Genomic DNA, 19087 nt, shown 5'->3' on the forward strand with positions numbered 1-19087 from the left:
TTTGGAATTGGATTGCATTGTTATGGTATTGCTGTGTAGTGGTTTGTTGGATTGATTAAAAAAAAATCATGTTTAAAAAAAAAAAAGAAAATCGATTCTGAATCGCACGACGTATTGGATTCGATTTGTATTCGAATCGATTTTTTTCCCACACCCCTAATTGTTAGGTTTAAACATACAAGATTATATAAAATGCTGGTATAAAGCTTCTAAGACGGTGCCAAGTATCTAATTCCATGATTTTTAGGTTTAACTGAACAACCCTAGATAAATTCAGCATTGGCACACTAGCACGTGACCCGATAAGAGGAATCGACTAAAGTGGATGCAATCGTTTGAAAATATTGTTTTTCTTTCCTTGCAGCGAGATCCGTCTGACGGAGATCATGGAGGACTTGTGTGACAGCAGCAGCTTTGAGTGCAACCACATGTTAGAGGAGCACGAGGAGCTTTTCGAAATGTGGTGGTTCAGGAGGTCGGTCAGTTCCAGCTTGACCCAAAATATCGCCTGATCAGAATGTTTCATTTTTTTTCCATGCTTTTGTGGTCACACTGCAGGAAAACAAAACATCCTGATCTGTACAAATGGTTCTGCATTGAGAACATTAAAGTGTGCTGTCCTAAAGGCACGTTTGGACCCGACTGCAATGGTAAGAAAAACATTTTTGTTTTCATTAACACGGGCCAGAAATGGTATCTCGTTTGGGCTGAGCGATTCATGGGAAGACTCTGAAACTTATTTACAGAGTCTCAATCCAAAAGGAATCTCATGCCAGTTGTCTGGAAAACTCTTTCTCTACATAAAATTACAGAATTTTTAGAGTGAAATCCTCGTTTATTAACCAAAATGGAGGCTGAAAGGCCTACTGAAACCCACTACTACCCACCATGCAGTCTGATAGTTTATATATCAACGATGAAATATTAACATTGCAACACATGCCAATACGGCCTTTTTAATTTACTAAATTGCAATTTTAAATTTCGCGCGGAAGTATCATGCTAAAACGTTGCGGTATTATAATTGTAGAGGACATTTTGTTCCAGCACCGTTCGCAGCTATAAGTCGTCTCTTTTCATCGCATAATTCCACAGCAATTTTTTCAATGAATAATGGAGACGTCAAAGAAGAAAGCTGTAGGTGGGAAGCGGTGTATTGCGGCCGCCTTTAGCAACACAAACACAGCCGGTGTTTCATTGTTTACATTCCCAAAAGATGACGGTGAAGCTTTGCTATGGAACAGAGCAGTCAAGCGAACACGGTTGGATTGGACCACACACACAAAGTATAGTGTATTATGCAGCGATCATTTCGAAAGATCGTGTTTCAAAGAGGGTCCCTTGCGAAGGGCAGATATGGGCATCGCCGCCACCCGTCGATTGGTGCTGGAGAAAGGTGCGGGGTCGACCTTCAGGTTGTACAGGTACGACCATATAATCTCACTAAAACACTAGTAACACAATAAGCAGATGAGGGATTTTCCAGAATTATCCTAGTAAATTTGTTTAACATCTGAATCATGGGTAAAGTCTTTTTTTTTTTTTTTTCTGGTCCTTCACTCTCACTTTCCTCATCCACGAATCTTTCATTCTCGCTCAAATTAATGGGGAAATCGTTGCTTTCTCGGTTTGGAATCGCTCTGGCTGCTGGTGGCCATGATTGTAAACAATGTTCAGATGTGAGGAGCTCCACAACCCGTGAAGTCACGCGCACATCGTCTGCTACTTCCGGTACAGGCAAGGCTTTTTTTATCAGCGACCAAGAGTTGCGAACTTTATCGTGGATGTTCTCTACTAAATCCTTTCAGCAAAAATATGGCAATATTGCAAAATGATCAAGTATGTAACATAAAATGGACCTGATATTCCCGTTTAAATAAGAAAATCTCATTTCAGTAGGCCCAAAAATGCTACTTATACTCCAGTGCGACTTGTATATGTTTCGTTTTCCTTCTTTATTATGCATTTTCGGCATGTGCGACTTATACTCCTAAAAAAACGGTATATGTATATATATTTTTTTATGTCAAAATGGAAGCAATGAATATATTAGTAAGAAAGATGGAGTACACTGTACATTGTTTTTCAGGCTTACACGGGCGACGTTAAATCAATCAATCAATCAATGTTTACTTATATAGCCCTAAATCACTAGTGTCTCAAAGGGCTGCACAAACCACTACGACCTCCTCGGTAGGCCCACATAAGGGCAAGGAAAATTCACACCCAGTGGGACGTCGGTGACAATGATGACTATGAGAACCTTGGAGAGGAGGAAAGCAATGGATGTCGAGCGGGTCTAACATGATACTGTGAAAGTTCAATCCATAATGGATCCAACACAGTCGCAAGAGTCCAGTCCAAAGCGGATCCAACACAGCAGCGAGAGTCCCGTTCACAGCGGAGCCAGCAGGAAACCATCCCAAGCGGAGGCGGATCAGCAGTGCAGAGATGTCCCCAGGCGAGCAGTACATGGCCACCGGATCGGACCGGACCCCCTCCACGCGGGAGAGTGGGACAGAGGAGAAAAAGAAAAGAAACGGCAGATCAACTGGTCTAAAAAGGGAGTCTATTTAAAGGCTAGAGTATACAAATGAGTTTTAAGCTGAGACTTAAATGCTTCTACTGAGGTGGCATCTCGAACTGTTACCGGGAGGGCATTCCAGAGTACTGGAGCCCGAATGGAAAACGCTCTATAGCCCACAGACTTTTTTTTGGGCTTTGGGAATCACTAATAAGCCGGAGTCCTTTGAAGGCAGATTTCTTGCCGGGACATATGGTACAATACAATCGGCAAGATAGGATGGAGCTAGACCGTGTAGTATTTTATACGTAAGTAGTAAAACCTTAAAGTCACATCTTAAGTGCACAGGAAGCCAGTGCAGGTGAGCCAGTACAGGCGTAATGTGATCAAACTTTCTTGTTCTTGTCAAAAGTCTAGTAGCCGCATTTTGTACCAACTGTAATCTTTTAATGCTAGACGTGGGGAGACCCGAAAATAATACGGTAATGATGTGGCGGGGCATTTAAATTAAGTGGCTGGTGAGCCACAAAAAAATAAACGTGGTGTGCCATGTAAAAATGATGTGGTAGCACACTTGAAATAAGTGGTTGGTGGGCCATTTACCGTATTTTTCGGAGTATAAGTCGCACCTGCCGAAAATCCATAATAAAGAAGGAAAAAAACATATATAAGTCGCACTGGAGTATAAGTCGCATTTTTTGGGGGAAATGTATTTGATAAAACCCAACACCAAGAATATACATTTGAAAGGCAATTTAAAATAAATAAAGAATAGTGAACAAAAGGCTGAATAAGTGTACGTTATATGAGGCATAAATAACCAACTGCTATGTTAACCTAACATATTATGGTAAGAGTCATTCAAATAACTAACATATAGAACATGCTATACCTTTACCAAACAATCTGTCACTCCTATTCGCTAAATCCCATGAAATCTTATACGTCTAGTCCAGGGGTAGGGAACCTATGGTTCTAGAGCCAGATGTGGCTCTTTTGATGACTGCCTCTGGCTCTCGGATAAATCTGAGCTGACCTTGCTTAACACGATAAGTCATGAATAATTCCACTTGTAATCACAGCGTTAAAAATAACGTTGAAAATATAAAACATTCTCGTGCTTTTTTATGTTCAAGAAGTTGCGTTAATGGTAAGAAGTGAAGTGAAGTGAATTATATTTATATAGCGCTTTTCTCTAGTGACTCAAAGCGCTTTACATAGTGAAACCCAATATCTAAGTTACATTTAATAAAATAAGAGTCTCGGAAAGCTGGCGTGCACAAGTGATGTGCACGCTAGCTTTCTGAGGGATCGCTTGTGCACGCCAGTTTTCCGAGACTCTGTATTTAGTTAGCGCAGGCAGCATGAAGCAATTTATTTATTATTGGTTAGTGTGGGGCTTGCCCTCCTGGGGGTTCTTCACACCACCAAGAGTCTGTTTTAGAGTTACATTATTGTTTTATTTTATTTTTCTCTCAGTTGCTTTCCAGGAATTGTCTTTTTCTCTTTCGTCCTCACTCGCACTCTGGCTCCAGCCCCAACCCTGTCTCTCCTCCTGGCTGCTGCTTATAACAGAGCGACAGGTGATTAGATAACAAGGCCCAGGTGGGCCATCTACGCACCTGTCGCTGATTTCGAGGCCGGTCCTGGCAACATCCCGCTTTGCTGCAGGCCCGCAGGCCACGCCCCCTCCACAGTTAACTTCAGAATAACAACGTTAATACAAAGAATAAGAGACCTATTATACTCTGGAAATGTTGGTCTTACTTAAAAATGCTAGTGTTTAGTTGTGTTCAGTTTAAAAAAAAATATTATACGGCTCTTAGGGAAATACATTTTAAAATATTTGGCTTCTTGGCTCTCTCTGACAAAAAGGTTCCCGACCCCTGGTCTAGTCTCTTCTGTGAATGAGCTAAATAATATTATTTGATATTTTACGGTAATGTGTTAATAATTTCACACATAAGTCGCTCCTGAGTATAAGTCGCAACCCTGGCCAAACTATGAAAAAAAAAAAAAAAATGCGACTCATAGTCCGAAAAATACGGTAAAGCATGTGGCTGGTGGGTCACTTTAAAAACTAAGCGGCTGGCCAAACCTGGGCCTTGAGTTTGACACCTGTGCAATATACCGTATTTCCTTGAATTGCCGCCGGGGCGCTAATTAATTTAGAACCTTTTCTCACTCCTGCGCTTACTAAAGGCATGCGGTAAAAGTAAGCATGCGCTAAATATTTTAAAATCTCTTCTCACTCCAGCACTTACCAAAGGTATGCAGTAAAAATTTGAGTGTGATGTAAGCTTGGACCTTAAATCCTACTGAATAGCTCTTAACCTTCTTCCCTTTGTGATTTCAAATTACCGGTATTGAAATCAGCCTCCTCTATTTTGAACATGCTGACAGGGGAAGTGTCACTCGTGACGTCACGAGTTTGACCCGGCAGTAATTCAAGGCAGGCGCATACTATATGCCCGGCGGCAATTCAAGGAAATACGGTAATATCGCTTCCTCTGTCTGAGCCAATCAGTGATACTGAACAGCACTCTTTTATTTTGTCTTTCCTAATGGCCAATTCTACTTTGTTTACTTGATTTAGCCATTTTTATGGCCAAAAATGCTACATACATGCTTTAAAAACCAACAACATCCGCAATGTGGTGAAGCCGCAATAATGGGAGCGAGAGACGACTGTATATATTAATTGAGTAGTTTGTCTTGACAGTTTCAACCAGAAGAAAGTTGTTCACTAGCGTTTTCCATGTTCAAGCGTGTGTGGGCGGCTCCGAGAAGCCTTGTCACGGCAACGGCATGTGCAGCGGCGACGGAACCCGCGGCGGAACCGGCAAGTGCAGCTGTGACCTCGGCTATGACGGAGACTTCTGCCTCGACTGCACGGACGGCTACTTCAACCAAGTGCGGAACGACTCCTACTCCCTGTGCACAGGTGCAACAATACTGTATAAGATCATGTTTTATATTTACACTGTGATATATACTGTATATATATTAGGGGTGTGGGGAAAAATCGATTCGAACACGTTGTGCGATTTACAATCGATTTTCTTTTTTTTTTTTTTTTTTTTAAATCAATCCAACAAACCACTACACAACAATACCATAACAATGCAATCCAATTCCAAAACCGAACCTGACCCAGCAACACTCAGAACTGCAATAAACAGAGCAATTGAGAGGAGACACAAACACGACACAGAACAAACCAAAAGTAGTAAAACAAAAATGAATATTATCAACAACAGTATCACAATATTAGTTATAATTTCCGCATAGCTGTGATTAAAAATCCCTCATTGACATTATCATTAGACATTTATAAAAATAAAAAAAAAATAGTGTCACAGTGGCTTACACTTGCATGGCATCTCATAAGCTTGACAACACACTGTGTCCAATGTTTTCACAAAGATAAAATAAGTCATATTTTTGGTTCGTTTAATAGTTAAAACAAATTTACATTATTGCAATCAGTTGATAAAACATTGTCCTTTACAATTATAAAAGCTTTTTTTTTTTTTTTTAAATCTACTACTCTGCTAGCATGTCAGCAGACTGGGGTAGATCCTGCTGAAATCCTATGTATTGAATGAATACAGAATCCCTTTGAATCGGTAAAATATCATTTTTGAATTGAGAATCGTGTTGAATTGAAAAAAATCGATATCCTATCGAATCGCGACCCCAATAATTGATATTGAATCGAATCGTGGGACACCCATAGATTCGCAGCCCTAGTAAATATATATATATATGTATATATCCCCGAAATTTCCAGAAGGTTTTCGGATTTTAGTGCCTCTCCCAGGGAAAACTTTCTACGATTTTCCCCCGGACGACAATATTGATCGCCTGCCGAAATTCGCGCTCTCTTTACATATTGGTATCTACGTGCCGGCCGGTCACATGCTATAGGCGGCCTCTGTTATTACATGATAGTGACTGCAAGGCATACTTGTTCAACAGCCATACAGGTTACACTGAGGGTTGTGATTTAAAGAACTTTAACACTGTTACTAATATGCGCCACACTGTGAAGATTGAGGAACACATTTCGGGAGAACATCCGCACCATAACACAACATAAACACAACAGAAGAAATACCCAGAATCCCAAGCATCCCTAACTCTTCCCGGCTACATTGTACACAACATAAACACAACAGAAGAAATACCCAGAATCCCATGCATCCCTAACTATTCCCGGCTACATTGTACACCTTGCTACCACCAAATCCCGCCCCCCAAACACCCCGCCCACCTTAACCGACGCAAGGGTGTATAATGTAGCCCGGAATAGTTAGGGATGCATGGGATTCTGGGTATTTGTTCTGTTGTGTTTTATGTGGTGTTATGGTGTGGATGTTCTCCCAAAATGCGTTTCTCAATCTTGTTTGTGTGGGTTCACGGTGTGGCGCATATTAGTAACAGTGTTAAAGTTGTTTAAATCACAACCCTCAGTGTAACCTGTATGGCTGTTGAACAAGTAGGCCTCGCAGTCACTTCCATGTGAGCACAGAAACCACATTCAACATGTGAGTGGGCTGGCAAGCTGTTAATTCAGGTTGTAAAGGGCGCTAAAGACAGTGTCATCTGTTATTGTTGGTTGGTTGAAAATCAGCAAATACTGGAGAGAATATTTGTTCTTTAATTCAGAAGTCTCTGGGAAAAATTGCGTCGACGAGTGTGCTGCTGTCAGGCGTCAGTCACATAAAACTCGCGGGCCGCACTAGCATTTAATTTCATATTAAGGTGTGACCCCTGATTTATAAATAAAACAAAGCAGAAAAAAAACTATGCCGTATCATTTCATATTGAATTTCAAAAGTGTTTTGTGGCTCCCATTGTTTTCTTTATTTTGTGAAACTGGTCAAAATGGCTCTTTGAGTGGCGCAGTGGCAGAGTGGCCGTGCACAACCCGAGGGTCCCTGGTTCAATCCCCACCTAGTATCAACCTCGTTGTGTCCTGAGCAAGACACTTCACCCTTGCTCCTGATGGGTGCTGGTTAGCGCCTTGCATGGCAGCTCCCTCCATCAGTGTGTGAATGTGTGTGTGAATGGGTAAATGTGGAAGTAGTGTCAAAGCGCTTTGAGTACCTTGAAGGTTGAAAAGCGCTAAACAAGTACAACCCATTTATCATTTATTTATTTAAAGGTTGCCGACCCCTGATATAAATCGATTTCTCCATCTATCTGTGTCCCTTCCTGGATAATGAATGTGTTCTTCTGCCGTAGAATGCCATTCTTCCTGCAAGACGTGCAGCGGGGCCACTAATCAGGACTGCGACCACTGCAAAGATGGCTGGGAAGAGGACGAGCAGAAAGCTTGTGTTGGTAAACGACCACTAAAATGCCTTCCGAGTAATAAACCAGGACTTTCATTGCATGTCCAAAGACGTTTATTAAACATGTGCCGGTAGATATAAACGAGTGCTCTAAGGACACGTCGCCGTGTGAAGAAGACCAACACTGCCTGAACACGGAAGGCTCTTACTCCTGCAAAGGTTAGAAAACAATAGTTTTTCTGCACGACGACAACTGTGTCACACGTGTATGTTTGCCTTCTCTTAGCCTGCGATAAAGCGTGTACGGGATGCACTGGCGCCGGCGCTGACAAATGCCAAGCGTGTGCCAGCGGCTACCAGGACACTGAGGGCACCTGCACAGGTTAGTATGCTTGTAGATTAACTACGATCAAAGTGTTGGACAGGACGTCGGAAAAGTAATAAAGTTGTACTTTAAAGGCCTACTGAAAGCCACTACTAGCGACCACGCAGTCTGATAGTTTGTATATCAATGATGAAATATTAACATTGCAACACATGCCAATACGGCCTTTTTAGTTTACTAAATTGCAATTTTAAATTCCGCGCCGAAGTATCCTGCTGAAACGTCTCGGTATGATGACGCGTGCGCGTGATGTCACGGATTGTAGAGGACATTTTGTTCCAGCATCGTTCCCAGCTATTAAGTCTGTTTTCATCTCAAAATTCCACAGTATTCTGGTCAACTGTGTTGCTGAATCTTCAATCAATCAATCAATCAATGTTTATTTATATAGCCCCAAATCACAAATGTCTCAAAGGACTGCACAAATCATTACGACTACAACATCCTCGGAAGAACCCACAAAAGGGCAAGGAAAACTCACACCCAGTGGGCAGGGAGAATTCACATCCAGTGGGACGCCAGTGACAATGCTGACTATGAGAAACCTTGGAGAGGACCTCAGATGTGGGCAACCCCCCCTCTCTAGGGGACCGAAAGCAATGGATGTTGAGCGGGTCTAACATGATACTGTGAAAGTTCAATCCATAGTGGCTCCAACACAGCCGCGAGAGTTCAGTCCAAAGCGGATCCAAGACAGCAGCGAGAGTCCCGTCCACAGGAAACCATCTCAAGCGGATCAGCAGCGTAGAGATGTCCCTAACCGATACAGGCGAGCGGTCCATCCTGGGTCTCGACTCTGGACAGCCAGTACTTCATCCATGGTCATCGGACCGGACCCCCTCCACAAGGGAGGGGGGGACATAGGAGAAAGAAAAGAAGCGGCAGATCAACTGGTCTAAAAAGGAGGTCTATTTAAAGGCTAGAGTATACAGATGAGTTTTAAGGTGAGACTTAAATGCTTCTACTGAGGTAGCATCTCGAACTGTTACCGGGAGGGCATTCCAGAGTACTGGAGCCCGAACGGAAAACGCTCTATAGCCCGCAGACTTTTTTTGGGCTCTAGGAATCACTAATAAGTCGGAGTCCTTTGAACGCAGACTTCTTGCCGGGACATATGGTACAATACAATCGGCAAGATAGGCTGGAGCTAGACCGTGTAGTATTTTATACGTAAGTAGTAAAACCTTAAAGTCACATCTTAAGTGCACAGGAAGCCAGTGCAGGTGAGCCAGTACAGGCGTAATGTGATCAAACTTTCTTGTTCTTGTCAAAAGTCTAGCAGCCGCATTTTGTACCAACTGTAATCTTTTAATGCTAGACATGGGGAGACCCGAAAATAATACGTTACAGTAATCGAGACGAGACGTAACAAACGCATGGATAATGATCTCGGCGTCTTTAGTGGACAGAATGGAGCGAATTTTAGCGATATTACGGAGATGAAAGAAGGCCGTTTTAGTAACGCTTTTAATGTGTGACTCAAAGGAGAGAGTTGGGTCGACGATAATACTAATAATCTGGGTATTGTTTGTGCAATTTGTTCAATGAACAATGGAGACATCAAAGAAGAAAGCTGTAGGTGGGAAACGGTGTATTGTGGCCGGCTTTAGCAACACAAACACAGCCGGTGTTTCATTGTTTACATTCCCGAAAGATGACGGTGAAGCTTTGCTATGGAACAGAGTGGTCAAGCGAACACGGTTGGATTGGACCGCACACACAAAGTACAGTGTATTATGCGGCGATCATTTTGAAAGATCGTGTTTCGAAGAGAGTCCCTTGCGAAGGGCAGAGATGGCCATCGCCGCCACCCGTCGACTGGTGCTGAAGAAAGGTGCAGGGCCGACCTTCATGTTGTGCAGGTATGAGCATATAATCTCACTAAAACACTAGTAACACAATAAGCAGATAAGGGATTTTCCAGAATTATCCTAGTAAATTTGTCTAATAACATCTGAATCATGGGTAAAGTATTTTTTTTCTTCTGGTCCTTCACTCTCACTTTCCTCATCCACGAATCTTTCATCCTCGCTCAAATTAATGGGGAAATTGTCGCTTTTCTCGGTCCAGATCGCTCTGGCTGCTGGTGGCCATGATTGTAAACAATGTTCAGATGTGAGGAGCTCCACAACCTGTGACGTCACGCGCACATCGTCTGCTACTTCCGGTACAGGCAAGGCCTTTTTATTAGCGACCAAGAGTTGCGAACTTTATCGTCTATGTTCTCTACTAAATCCTTTCGGCAAAAATATAGCAATATCGCGAAATGATCAAGTATGACACATAACATGGACCTGATATTCCCGTTTAAATAAGAAAATGTCATTTCCGTTGGCCCAAAAATGCTACTTATACTCCAGTGCGACTTGTATATGTTTCGTTTTCCTTCTTTATTATGCATTTTCGGCATGTGCGACTTATACTCCTAAAAAAACGGTATACGTATATATTTTTTTATATCAAAATGGAAGCAATGAATATATTAGTAAGTCAAGCTTTACTATGGAACAGAGATGTCAGGCGAACACGGTTGGATTGGACCACACACACAAAGTACAGTGTATTGATACAAAAAAAATTACCATTCTGAAGGCCATCTATGTCGTGTGCTACACCAGCATCAAAATCAGCAGCGTCCTCCTGACTGTCACCGTCAGCGTCGGGTTCAAAGCGGTATGGCTCTATCCCTTATTGCGGTTGGGCCTGGCCAAGTGGTCCTGTCAGCCCAACAGCATCTTCCCTATTTGAATCGCTCCCACTACCCTCTTGTCCTTTTTTTTTTTTTTTTCCTCTAGTCCTTCACTCTCACTTTCCTCATCCACGAATCTTTCATCCTCGCTCAAATTAATGGGGAAATTGTCGCTTTTCTCGGTCCGAATCGCTCTCGCTGCTGGTGGCCATGATTGTAAACAATGTTCTGATGTGAGGAGCTCCACAACCCGTGACGTCACGCGCACATCGTCTGCTACTTCCGGTAAAGGCAAGGCTTTTTTTATCAACACCAAAAGTGACAAACTTAATCGTCGATGTTCTCTACTAAATCCTTTCAGCAAAAATATGGCAATATCGCGAAATGATCAAGTATGCTATCCGCGTTTAAATAAGAAAATCGCATTTCAGTAGGCCTTTAAATAAGAAAAAATGGGGATACAAACGGTACAAAACGATCTTTATATCTTGTTATCTGTCATTCATTCATCACCCGTAGGCTCGTAACTCTCAATCTCCTCAACCACAATGCACCTGCTCCCGCTCCTTTTTTCACATCCGGTTTGCCGCAATGAATTGTGGAACATGGAGTATTTTTGGCAACACTAAATTGGCCCTAGTGTGTGAATGTTGTCTTTCTATCTGTGTTGGCCCTGTGATGAGGTGGCGACTTGTCCAGGGTGTACCCCGCCTTCCGCCCGATTGTAGCTGAGATAGGCGCCAGCGCCCCCCGCGACCCCGAAAGGGAATAAGCGGTAGAAAATGGATGGATGGGGATGGATGGAGTATTTTAGTTTTTTAAGGCTATAAATTATATATATTATATATAAAAAATATATATTATATATTTTTTGTTAGGCTATAAAATAGAAAACAACTCAATCCAGTGTCAGTATTTCTCAAATAATCAATATCAATATCGCTGAATTTGAATATATTTAAATACCAAAGATGGGAGCCAGAAATATAAAGGCAGTTCTTGGTTTGTCCACATGAGGGGGCTCGTCATCCACTTATTTTTCCAAGTGCAGTTAATCCAAGGAACAAATGTTTGCTCGTCCAATAAATATTTAATAAATGTACAACTTTAAGGCGAGTTAATATTTTAATATAAATTGACAACACTTCCTTGTGTTTTAGGTCAGGGGTTCTTAACATTTTCGACCTCAGGGCCAATCAGCTCCACTACAGAGGGACTTAGGGGCCCCTTTTAAATATTAAGACTGAATAAATAATCTTACTCTTGATTTTAATGGTATTCTATATTTATATGTAACCTTTTTACAATTTAATAAGATAAACGTGTAATGACAAAAAAGCATGCGTTAATCACAAAGATTTTTAAATCAATTATTGATGATTGATTTATATAAATTGATTGTTATCCAATATACTTTAAAACAGTGGTCCCCAACCTTTTTGTATACGCTTAATAATTTGTCCCGGGGGGTGGGGGTGGTCCTTTTTTTTTCTTTTCTTCTTTGTCATGAAAAAGGGAGGTTTTTGTGGTTGGTGCATATTGTGTTTTTTATGTTGATTTAATAAAAAAAAATTTTTTTTATTTTATTTATTTATTTGTTTTTTAATACAAAATTATTCTGCGGCCCGGTACCAATCGGTCCACGTCCCGGTACCGGGCCGTGGCCCGGTGGTTGGGGACCACTGCTTTAAAAGAATGGACTCATGAAAACTGATTAAAAAAATAGACAAACAATTACGCAGTTATATAAAATAACTACATTCTAACTAAATATGTTGCTTCATTAAACTGAAAAATAAAATGAAAGTGGAATTACAAATACAGCTTCACCACTTTAGTCGTCATTTTTGTGCCTGAGAAAGTTCTCCACAACTTTAGCTTGTTTGGTTGATATTGTCATTACTGCCACAAGTGGTGGAACAGTGTATTACAACTGAGAACCGCTGCAGCCCATTCGGACCTACTGAAATTAGATTTTCTTACTTAAACGGGGATAGCAGGTGTCATACTTGATCATTTCGTGAAATTGACATATTTTTACTGAAAGGATTTAGTAGAGAACTTTTGGTTGCTAATAAAAAAGCCTTGCCTTTACCAGAAGTAGCAGACGATGTGCGTGTGACGTCACTGTTGTAGGGCTCCTCACATCCTCACATTGTTTACAATCATAGCCAGTAGCAGCTAGTGCTATTCGGACCGAGAAATCGACAATTTCCCCATTAATTTGAGCGAGGATGAAAGATTGGTGGATGAGGAAATTTAGAGTGAAGGACTAGAGAAAAAAAAAAGCGATTGCATTGGGAGCCATTCAGATGTTATTAGACACATTTACCAGGAGAATTCTGGGAAATCCCTTATCTTTCTATTGTGTTGCTAGTGATTTAGTGAGTTAAATAGTACCTGATAGTTGGAGGGGTGTGTCCACGGGTGTGTTGACGCCAGTCTCTGAGGGAAGTCAGGACAGAAGCTCCGCTGATCTCTGGTAAGAGACGACTTATTACCACAATTTTCTCACCGAAAACTGCCAGTTGACATGTAGTCGGGATCCATGTTCGCTTGACCGCTCTGATCCATAGTAAAGCTTCACCTCCGGGAATTTGAAACAAGGAAACACCGTGTGTTTGTGTGGCTAAAGGCTAAAAGCTCCCCACCTCCATCTTTCTACTTTGACTTCTCCATTACTGATTGAACAAAGTGCAAAAGATTCAGCAACACAGATGTCCAAAATACTGTGTAATCGCGCGATGAAAAGAGTGAAGTGAATTATATTTATATAGCGCTTTTCTCTAGTGACTCAAAGCGCTTTTACATAGTGAAACCCAATATCTAAGTTACATTTAAGCCAGTGTACCCAAGGACACAACAGCAGTGAATAGGATGGCGGAAGCGGGGATCGAACCTGGAACCCTCAAGTGGCTGGCATAGCCGCTCTACCAACCGAGCTATCCATCCATCCATTTTCTACCGCTTATTCCCTTTTGGGGTCGCGGGGGTGCTGGCGCCTATCTCAGCTACAATCGGGCGGAAGGCGGGGTACACCCTGGACAAGTCGCCACCTCATCGCAGGGCCAACACAGATAGACAGACAACATTCACACACTAGGGCCAATTTAGTGTTGCCAATCAACCTATCCCCAGGTGCATGTCTTTGGAAGTGGGAGGAAGCCGGAGTACCCGGAGGGAACCCACGCATTCACGGGGAGAACATGCAAACTCCACACAGAAAGATCCCGAGCCTGGATTTGAACCCAGGACTGCAGGAACTTCGTATTGTGAGGCAGGCGCACTAACCCCTCTGCCACCGTGAAGCCCAACCGAGCTATACAGCCCAAAAACAAAAATTGAGCTGTTTGGCCACAATACGCAGCAACATGTTTGGAGGAGAAAAAGTGAGGCCCTTTAATCTCAGAAACACCATTCCTACCGTCAAGCATGGTGGTGGTAGTATTATGCTCTGGGCCTTTTTTGTTGCCAATGGAACTGGTGCTTTAAATGGGACAATGGAAAAAGCAGGATTACCTCCAAATTCTTCAGGACAAACTAAAATCATCAGCCCGGAGGTTGGGTCTTGGGCGCAGTTGGGTGTTCCAAAAGGACACGACCCCAAAGACACATCAAAGGGATGGCTAAATCAGGCTACAATTAAGGTTTTAGAATGGCCTTGCCTAAGTCCTGACTTAAACCTGTGGACAATGGTGAAAAAAACAAGTCCATGTCAGAAACCCCAAAAAATTTAGCTGAACTGCACCAATTTTGTCAAGAAGGAGGCTGACGCCCTCATTACAGACAAAATAGAGGTAGCAAGCAGACTTAACATCTTTTTCACCAACATAGCCACAACTCTCGTTAACAAGCTATCCCAACATTCTGGTCGCTTTGGTGTAGAACAAATTAAAGCCTTCTACAGAAAGCTAGGAGTAGTCAACAACAATTTCAAATTAGAAATGGTCTCAGCTAACGAGGTGAGACGAGTTTCCAGGTCTCTCCCTTAGAGATAGGGTGAGAAGCTCTGCCATCCGGGAGGAACTCAAAGTAAAACCGCTGCTCCTTCACATCGAGAGGAGCCAGATGAGGTGGTTCGGGCATCTGGTCAGGATGCCACCCGAACGCCTCCCTAGGGAGGTGTTTAGGGCACGTCCAACCGGTAGGAGGCCACGGGGAAGACCCAGGACATGTTGGGAAGACTATGTCTCCCGGCTGGCCTGGGAACGCCTCGGGATCCCCCGGGAAGAGCTAGACGAAGTGGCTGGGGAGAGGGAAGTCTGGGCTTCCCTGCTTAGGCTGTTGCCCCCGCGACCCGACCTCGGATAAGCGGAAGATGATGGATGGATGGATGGTTGTTTTTCAGGCGTTGGGCTTGGCTCCTTAGTTCCGGTGAAAGGAACTTTGAATGCTCCAGGATACCAAAACATTTGACTGTGCACCAGTGCACAAGGCAAGGGTCATAAAGACATGAATGACAGAGTCTGGTGTGGATGAATTTGACTGGCCTGGACAGAGTCCTGACATGAACCCGATAGAAATCCTTTAGAATTAGAACGGATATTGAGAGCCAGGTTTTCTCGACCGGGCTTCACGGTGGCAGAGGGGTTAGTGCGTCTGCCTCACAATACGAAGTTCCTGCAGTCCTGGGTTCAAATCCAGGCTCGGGATCTTTCTGTGTGGAGTTTGCATGTTCTCCCCCGTGAATGCGTGGGTTCCCTCCGGGTACTCCGGCTTCCTCCCACTTCCAAAGACATGCACCTGGGGATAGGTTGATTGGCAACACTAAATGGTCCCTAGTGTGTGAATGTTGTCTGTCTATCTGTGTTGGCCCTGCGATGAGGTGGCGACTTGTCCAGGGTGTACCCTGCCTTCCGCCCGATTGTAGCTGAGATAGGCGCCAGCACCCCCCGTAACCCCGAAAGGGAATAAGCGGTAGAAATGGATGGATGGATGGATGGATGGATGGTTTTCTCGACCAAAATCAGTGTGTGACCTCACCAATGCGCTTTTGGAATAATGGTCGAAAATTCCTACAAACACTCCGCAACCTTGTGGACAGCCTTCCCAAAAGAGTTGAAGCTGTAATAGCTGCAAAATCATATTGAACCCTGTGGATTAGGAATGAATTATATATTTTTATATTTATATAGCGATTTTCTCTAATGACTCAAAGCGGTTTACATAGTGAAACCCAATATCTAAGTTACATTTAAACCAGTGTGGGTGGCACTTGGAGCAGGTGGGTAAAGTGTCTTGCCCAAGGACACAACGGCAGTGACTAGGATGGCGGAAGCGGGAATCGAACCTGCAACCCTCAAGTTGCTGGCGCAGCCGCTCTACCAACCGAGCTATACCGCCCCTAATGGGATTGCACTTCTTGTTCATATGTGAGTCAAGGCAGGTGGCCAAATACTTTTGGCAATATGGTGTGTGTCCAGCTCGCCGTGACATCACGACAGACACCAAAGAAGCATCAAAAACTGCGCGCAAGCTCACGCCAAAATACATGAACATTATGATTCCATGCTTTAATATTGTTTACCACGGCTATCCAACATTGTAACATTTCTATTTCAAAAGAGGTACATCATCATACAAACCCTGTTTCCATATGAGTATGGAAATTGTGTTTGATGTAAATATAAACAGAATACAATGATTTGCAAAACATTTTCAACCCATATTCAGTTGAATGCACTACAAAGACAAGATATTTAATGTTCAAACTCATAAACTGTATTTTTTTTTTGTGCAAATAATTAACTTTGAATTTCATGGCTGCAACACGTGCCAAAGTAGTTGGGAAAGGGCATGTTCACCACTGTGTTACATCACCTTTTTTTTTAACAACTCTCAATAAACGTTTGGGAACTGAGGAAACTAATTGTTGAAGCTTTGAAAGTGGAATTCTTTCTCATTCTTGTTTTATGTAGAGCTTCAGTCGTTCAACAGTTTGGGGTCTGTTTTATGCTTCATAATGCGCCACACATTTTTGATAGGAGACAGGTCTGGACTGCAGGCGGGCCAGGAAAGTACCCACACTTTTTTTTTTACACAGGCACGCTTTTGTAACATTTATCTTGCTGAAATAAGCAGGGGCGTCCATGATAACGTTGCTTGGATGACAACATATGTTGCTCCAAAACCTGTATGTACCTTTCAGCATTAATGGTGCCTTCACAGATGTGTAAGTTACCCATGCCTTGGGCACTAATACACCCCCATACCATCACAGATGCTGGCTTTTTCAACTTTGCGCCTATAACAATCCGAATGGTTATTTTCCTCTTTGTTCTGGAGGACACCACGTCCTCTGTTTCCAAATATAATTTGAAATGTGGACTCGTCAGACCACAGAACACCTTTCCACTTTGCATCAGTCCATCTTAGGTGAGCTCGGGCCCAGCCAAACTGGCGGTGTTTTACGATATTGTTGACAAATGGGTTTGGCTTTGTATAGTAGAGTTTTAACTTGCACTTACAGATGTAGCGACCAACTGTAGTTACTGACAGTGGTTTTATGAAGTGTTCCTGAGCCCATGTGGTGATATCCTTTACACACGGATGTCGGTTTTTGATGCAGGGATCAAAAGTCTGTAATATCATCGCTTACGTGCAGTGATTTCTCCAGATTCCCTGAACTTTCAGATGATTTTACAGACCGTAGATGGTAAAATCCCTAAATTCCTTCCGTTGAGAAATGTTGTTCTAAAACTGTTCGACAACTTGCTTACAAAGTGGTGACCCTCACCCCATCCTTGTTTGGGAATTACTTAGCATTTCATGGAAGCCGCTTTTTTACCCAATCATGGCACCCACCTGTTCCCAATTAGCCTGCACACCTGTGGGATGTTCCATATAAGTGTTTGATGCGCATTCCTCAACTTTATCAGTATTTATTGCCACCTTTCCCAACTTCTTTGTCACGTGTTGCCTGCAACAAATTCTAAAGTTAATGATTATTTGCATAAAAGAAAATGTTTATGAGTTTGAACATCAAATATGTTGTCTTTGTAGCATATTCAACTGAATATGGGTTGAAAATGATTTGCAAAAATCATTGTATTCTGTTTATATTTACATCTAACACAATTTCCCAACTCATATGGAAACAGGGTTTGTAGGTCCCCTTTTAAAATTTCACAAGAACTCAATGCAAACTCTGACATTTAAACTGCTGCTGGATTTCCACCAGATGTGGACGAGTGCACCCAGTCGGAGTCTCCATGCAAGAAGGAGCATCAGCTGTGCGTCAACAATCCAGGCAGCTACCAGTGTGTTTGCATCCCTAATTACGAGGACCAAGATGGAGAGTGTGTAGAAAAGCAGGAACGAGGTGAGCGTCACGGTCCTTGAAAGGCTCTCGGACTCATTTGCGCCTAACCCTTTGTCACATTCTGCTCCTCCAGAAACAAAAAAGGAGGAGGAAATGGCCGAAAGTCCTCGCGAGGAGCTCTGACAGTGTAACAAGTGGTACCAATCCCACAGAACTTTTATGAATATTCTACGCTGCTCATTAAAAAAACAACAACAAAAAAAAAGGAATTCGGCAGCACCCCAAATTAATTCCTACCGTTGGAATGAGATTTTATGCAGTTATTGTGGATCATTTACTGCTCTGTTTGTTTTTGTTGTGATATTTTAAAGTAAATAAAGGTGTTTCAACTAAAGCAGCAGTCGGAAAATATTTCAAGCTCATGTTCTTGGTCTTGTGAAGTGAAGTGTGAAGTGATTTATATTTATATAGCGCTTTTCTCAAGTGACTCAAAGCGCTTTACATAGTGACACCCAATTAATAAGTTACATTTAAACCAGTGGGGCTTCACGGTGGCAGAGGGGTTAGTGCATCTGCCTCACAATACGAAGTTCCTGCAGTCCTGGGTTCAAATCCAGGCTCGGGATCTTTCTGTGTGGAGTTTGCATGTTCTCCCCGTGACTGCGTGGGTTCCCTCCGGGTACTCCGGCTTCCTCCCACTTCCAAAGACATGCACCTGGGGATAGGTTGATTGGCAACACTAAATGGTCCCTAGTGTGTGAATGTTGTCTGTCTATCTGTGTTGGCCCTGCGATGAGGTGGCGACTTGTCCAGGGTGTACCCTGCCTTCCGCCCGATTGTAGCTGAGATAGGCGCCAGCGCCCCCCGCGACCCTGAAAGGGGATAAGCGGTAGAAAATGGATGGATGGATGGATTTAAACCAGTGTGG

The 19087-nt window shown here is 42.8% G+C and overlaps 1 protein-coding gene across 1 annotated transcript in view; it reads left to right on the plus strand.

The window, feature by feature from the left end:
• The window catches only part of creld2 (cysteine-rich with EGF-like domains 2), a 28335-nt gene extending 9782 nt beyond the window's left edge, over window positions 1-18553 (plus strand). The window contains exons 3-10 of the mRNA XM_061914493.1: window positions 365-475; window positions 559-650; window positions 5292-5468; window positions 7775-7873; window positions 7960-8043; window positions 8111-8206; window positions 18079-18219; window positions 18293-18553. Coding sequence (XP_061770477.1) covers window positions 365-475; window positions 559-650; window positions 5292-5468; window positions 7775-7873; window positions 7960-8043; window positions 8111-8206; window positions 18079-18219; window positions 18293-18342 — 850 coding nt within the window. The 3' untranslated portion in view covers window positions 18343-18553. The remainder of the gene's footprint in view (window positions 1-364; window positions 476-558; window positions 651-5291; window positions 5469-7774; window positions 7874-7959; window positions 8044-8110; window positions 8207-18078; window positions 18220-18292) is intronic.
• Window positions 18554-19087: the final 534 nt, after the last annotated feature.

The sequence above is a fragment of the Nerophis ophidion genome, linkage group LG10 (assembly GCF_033978795.1).
Source record: "Nerophis ophidion isolate RoL-2023_Sa linkage group LG10, RoL_Noph_v1.0, whole genome shotgun sequence".
In the NCBI taxonomy this organism is placed as follows: Eukaryota; Metazoa; Chordata; class Actinopteri; order Syngnathiformes; family Syngnathidae; genus Nerophis; species Nerophis ophidion.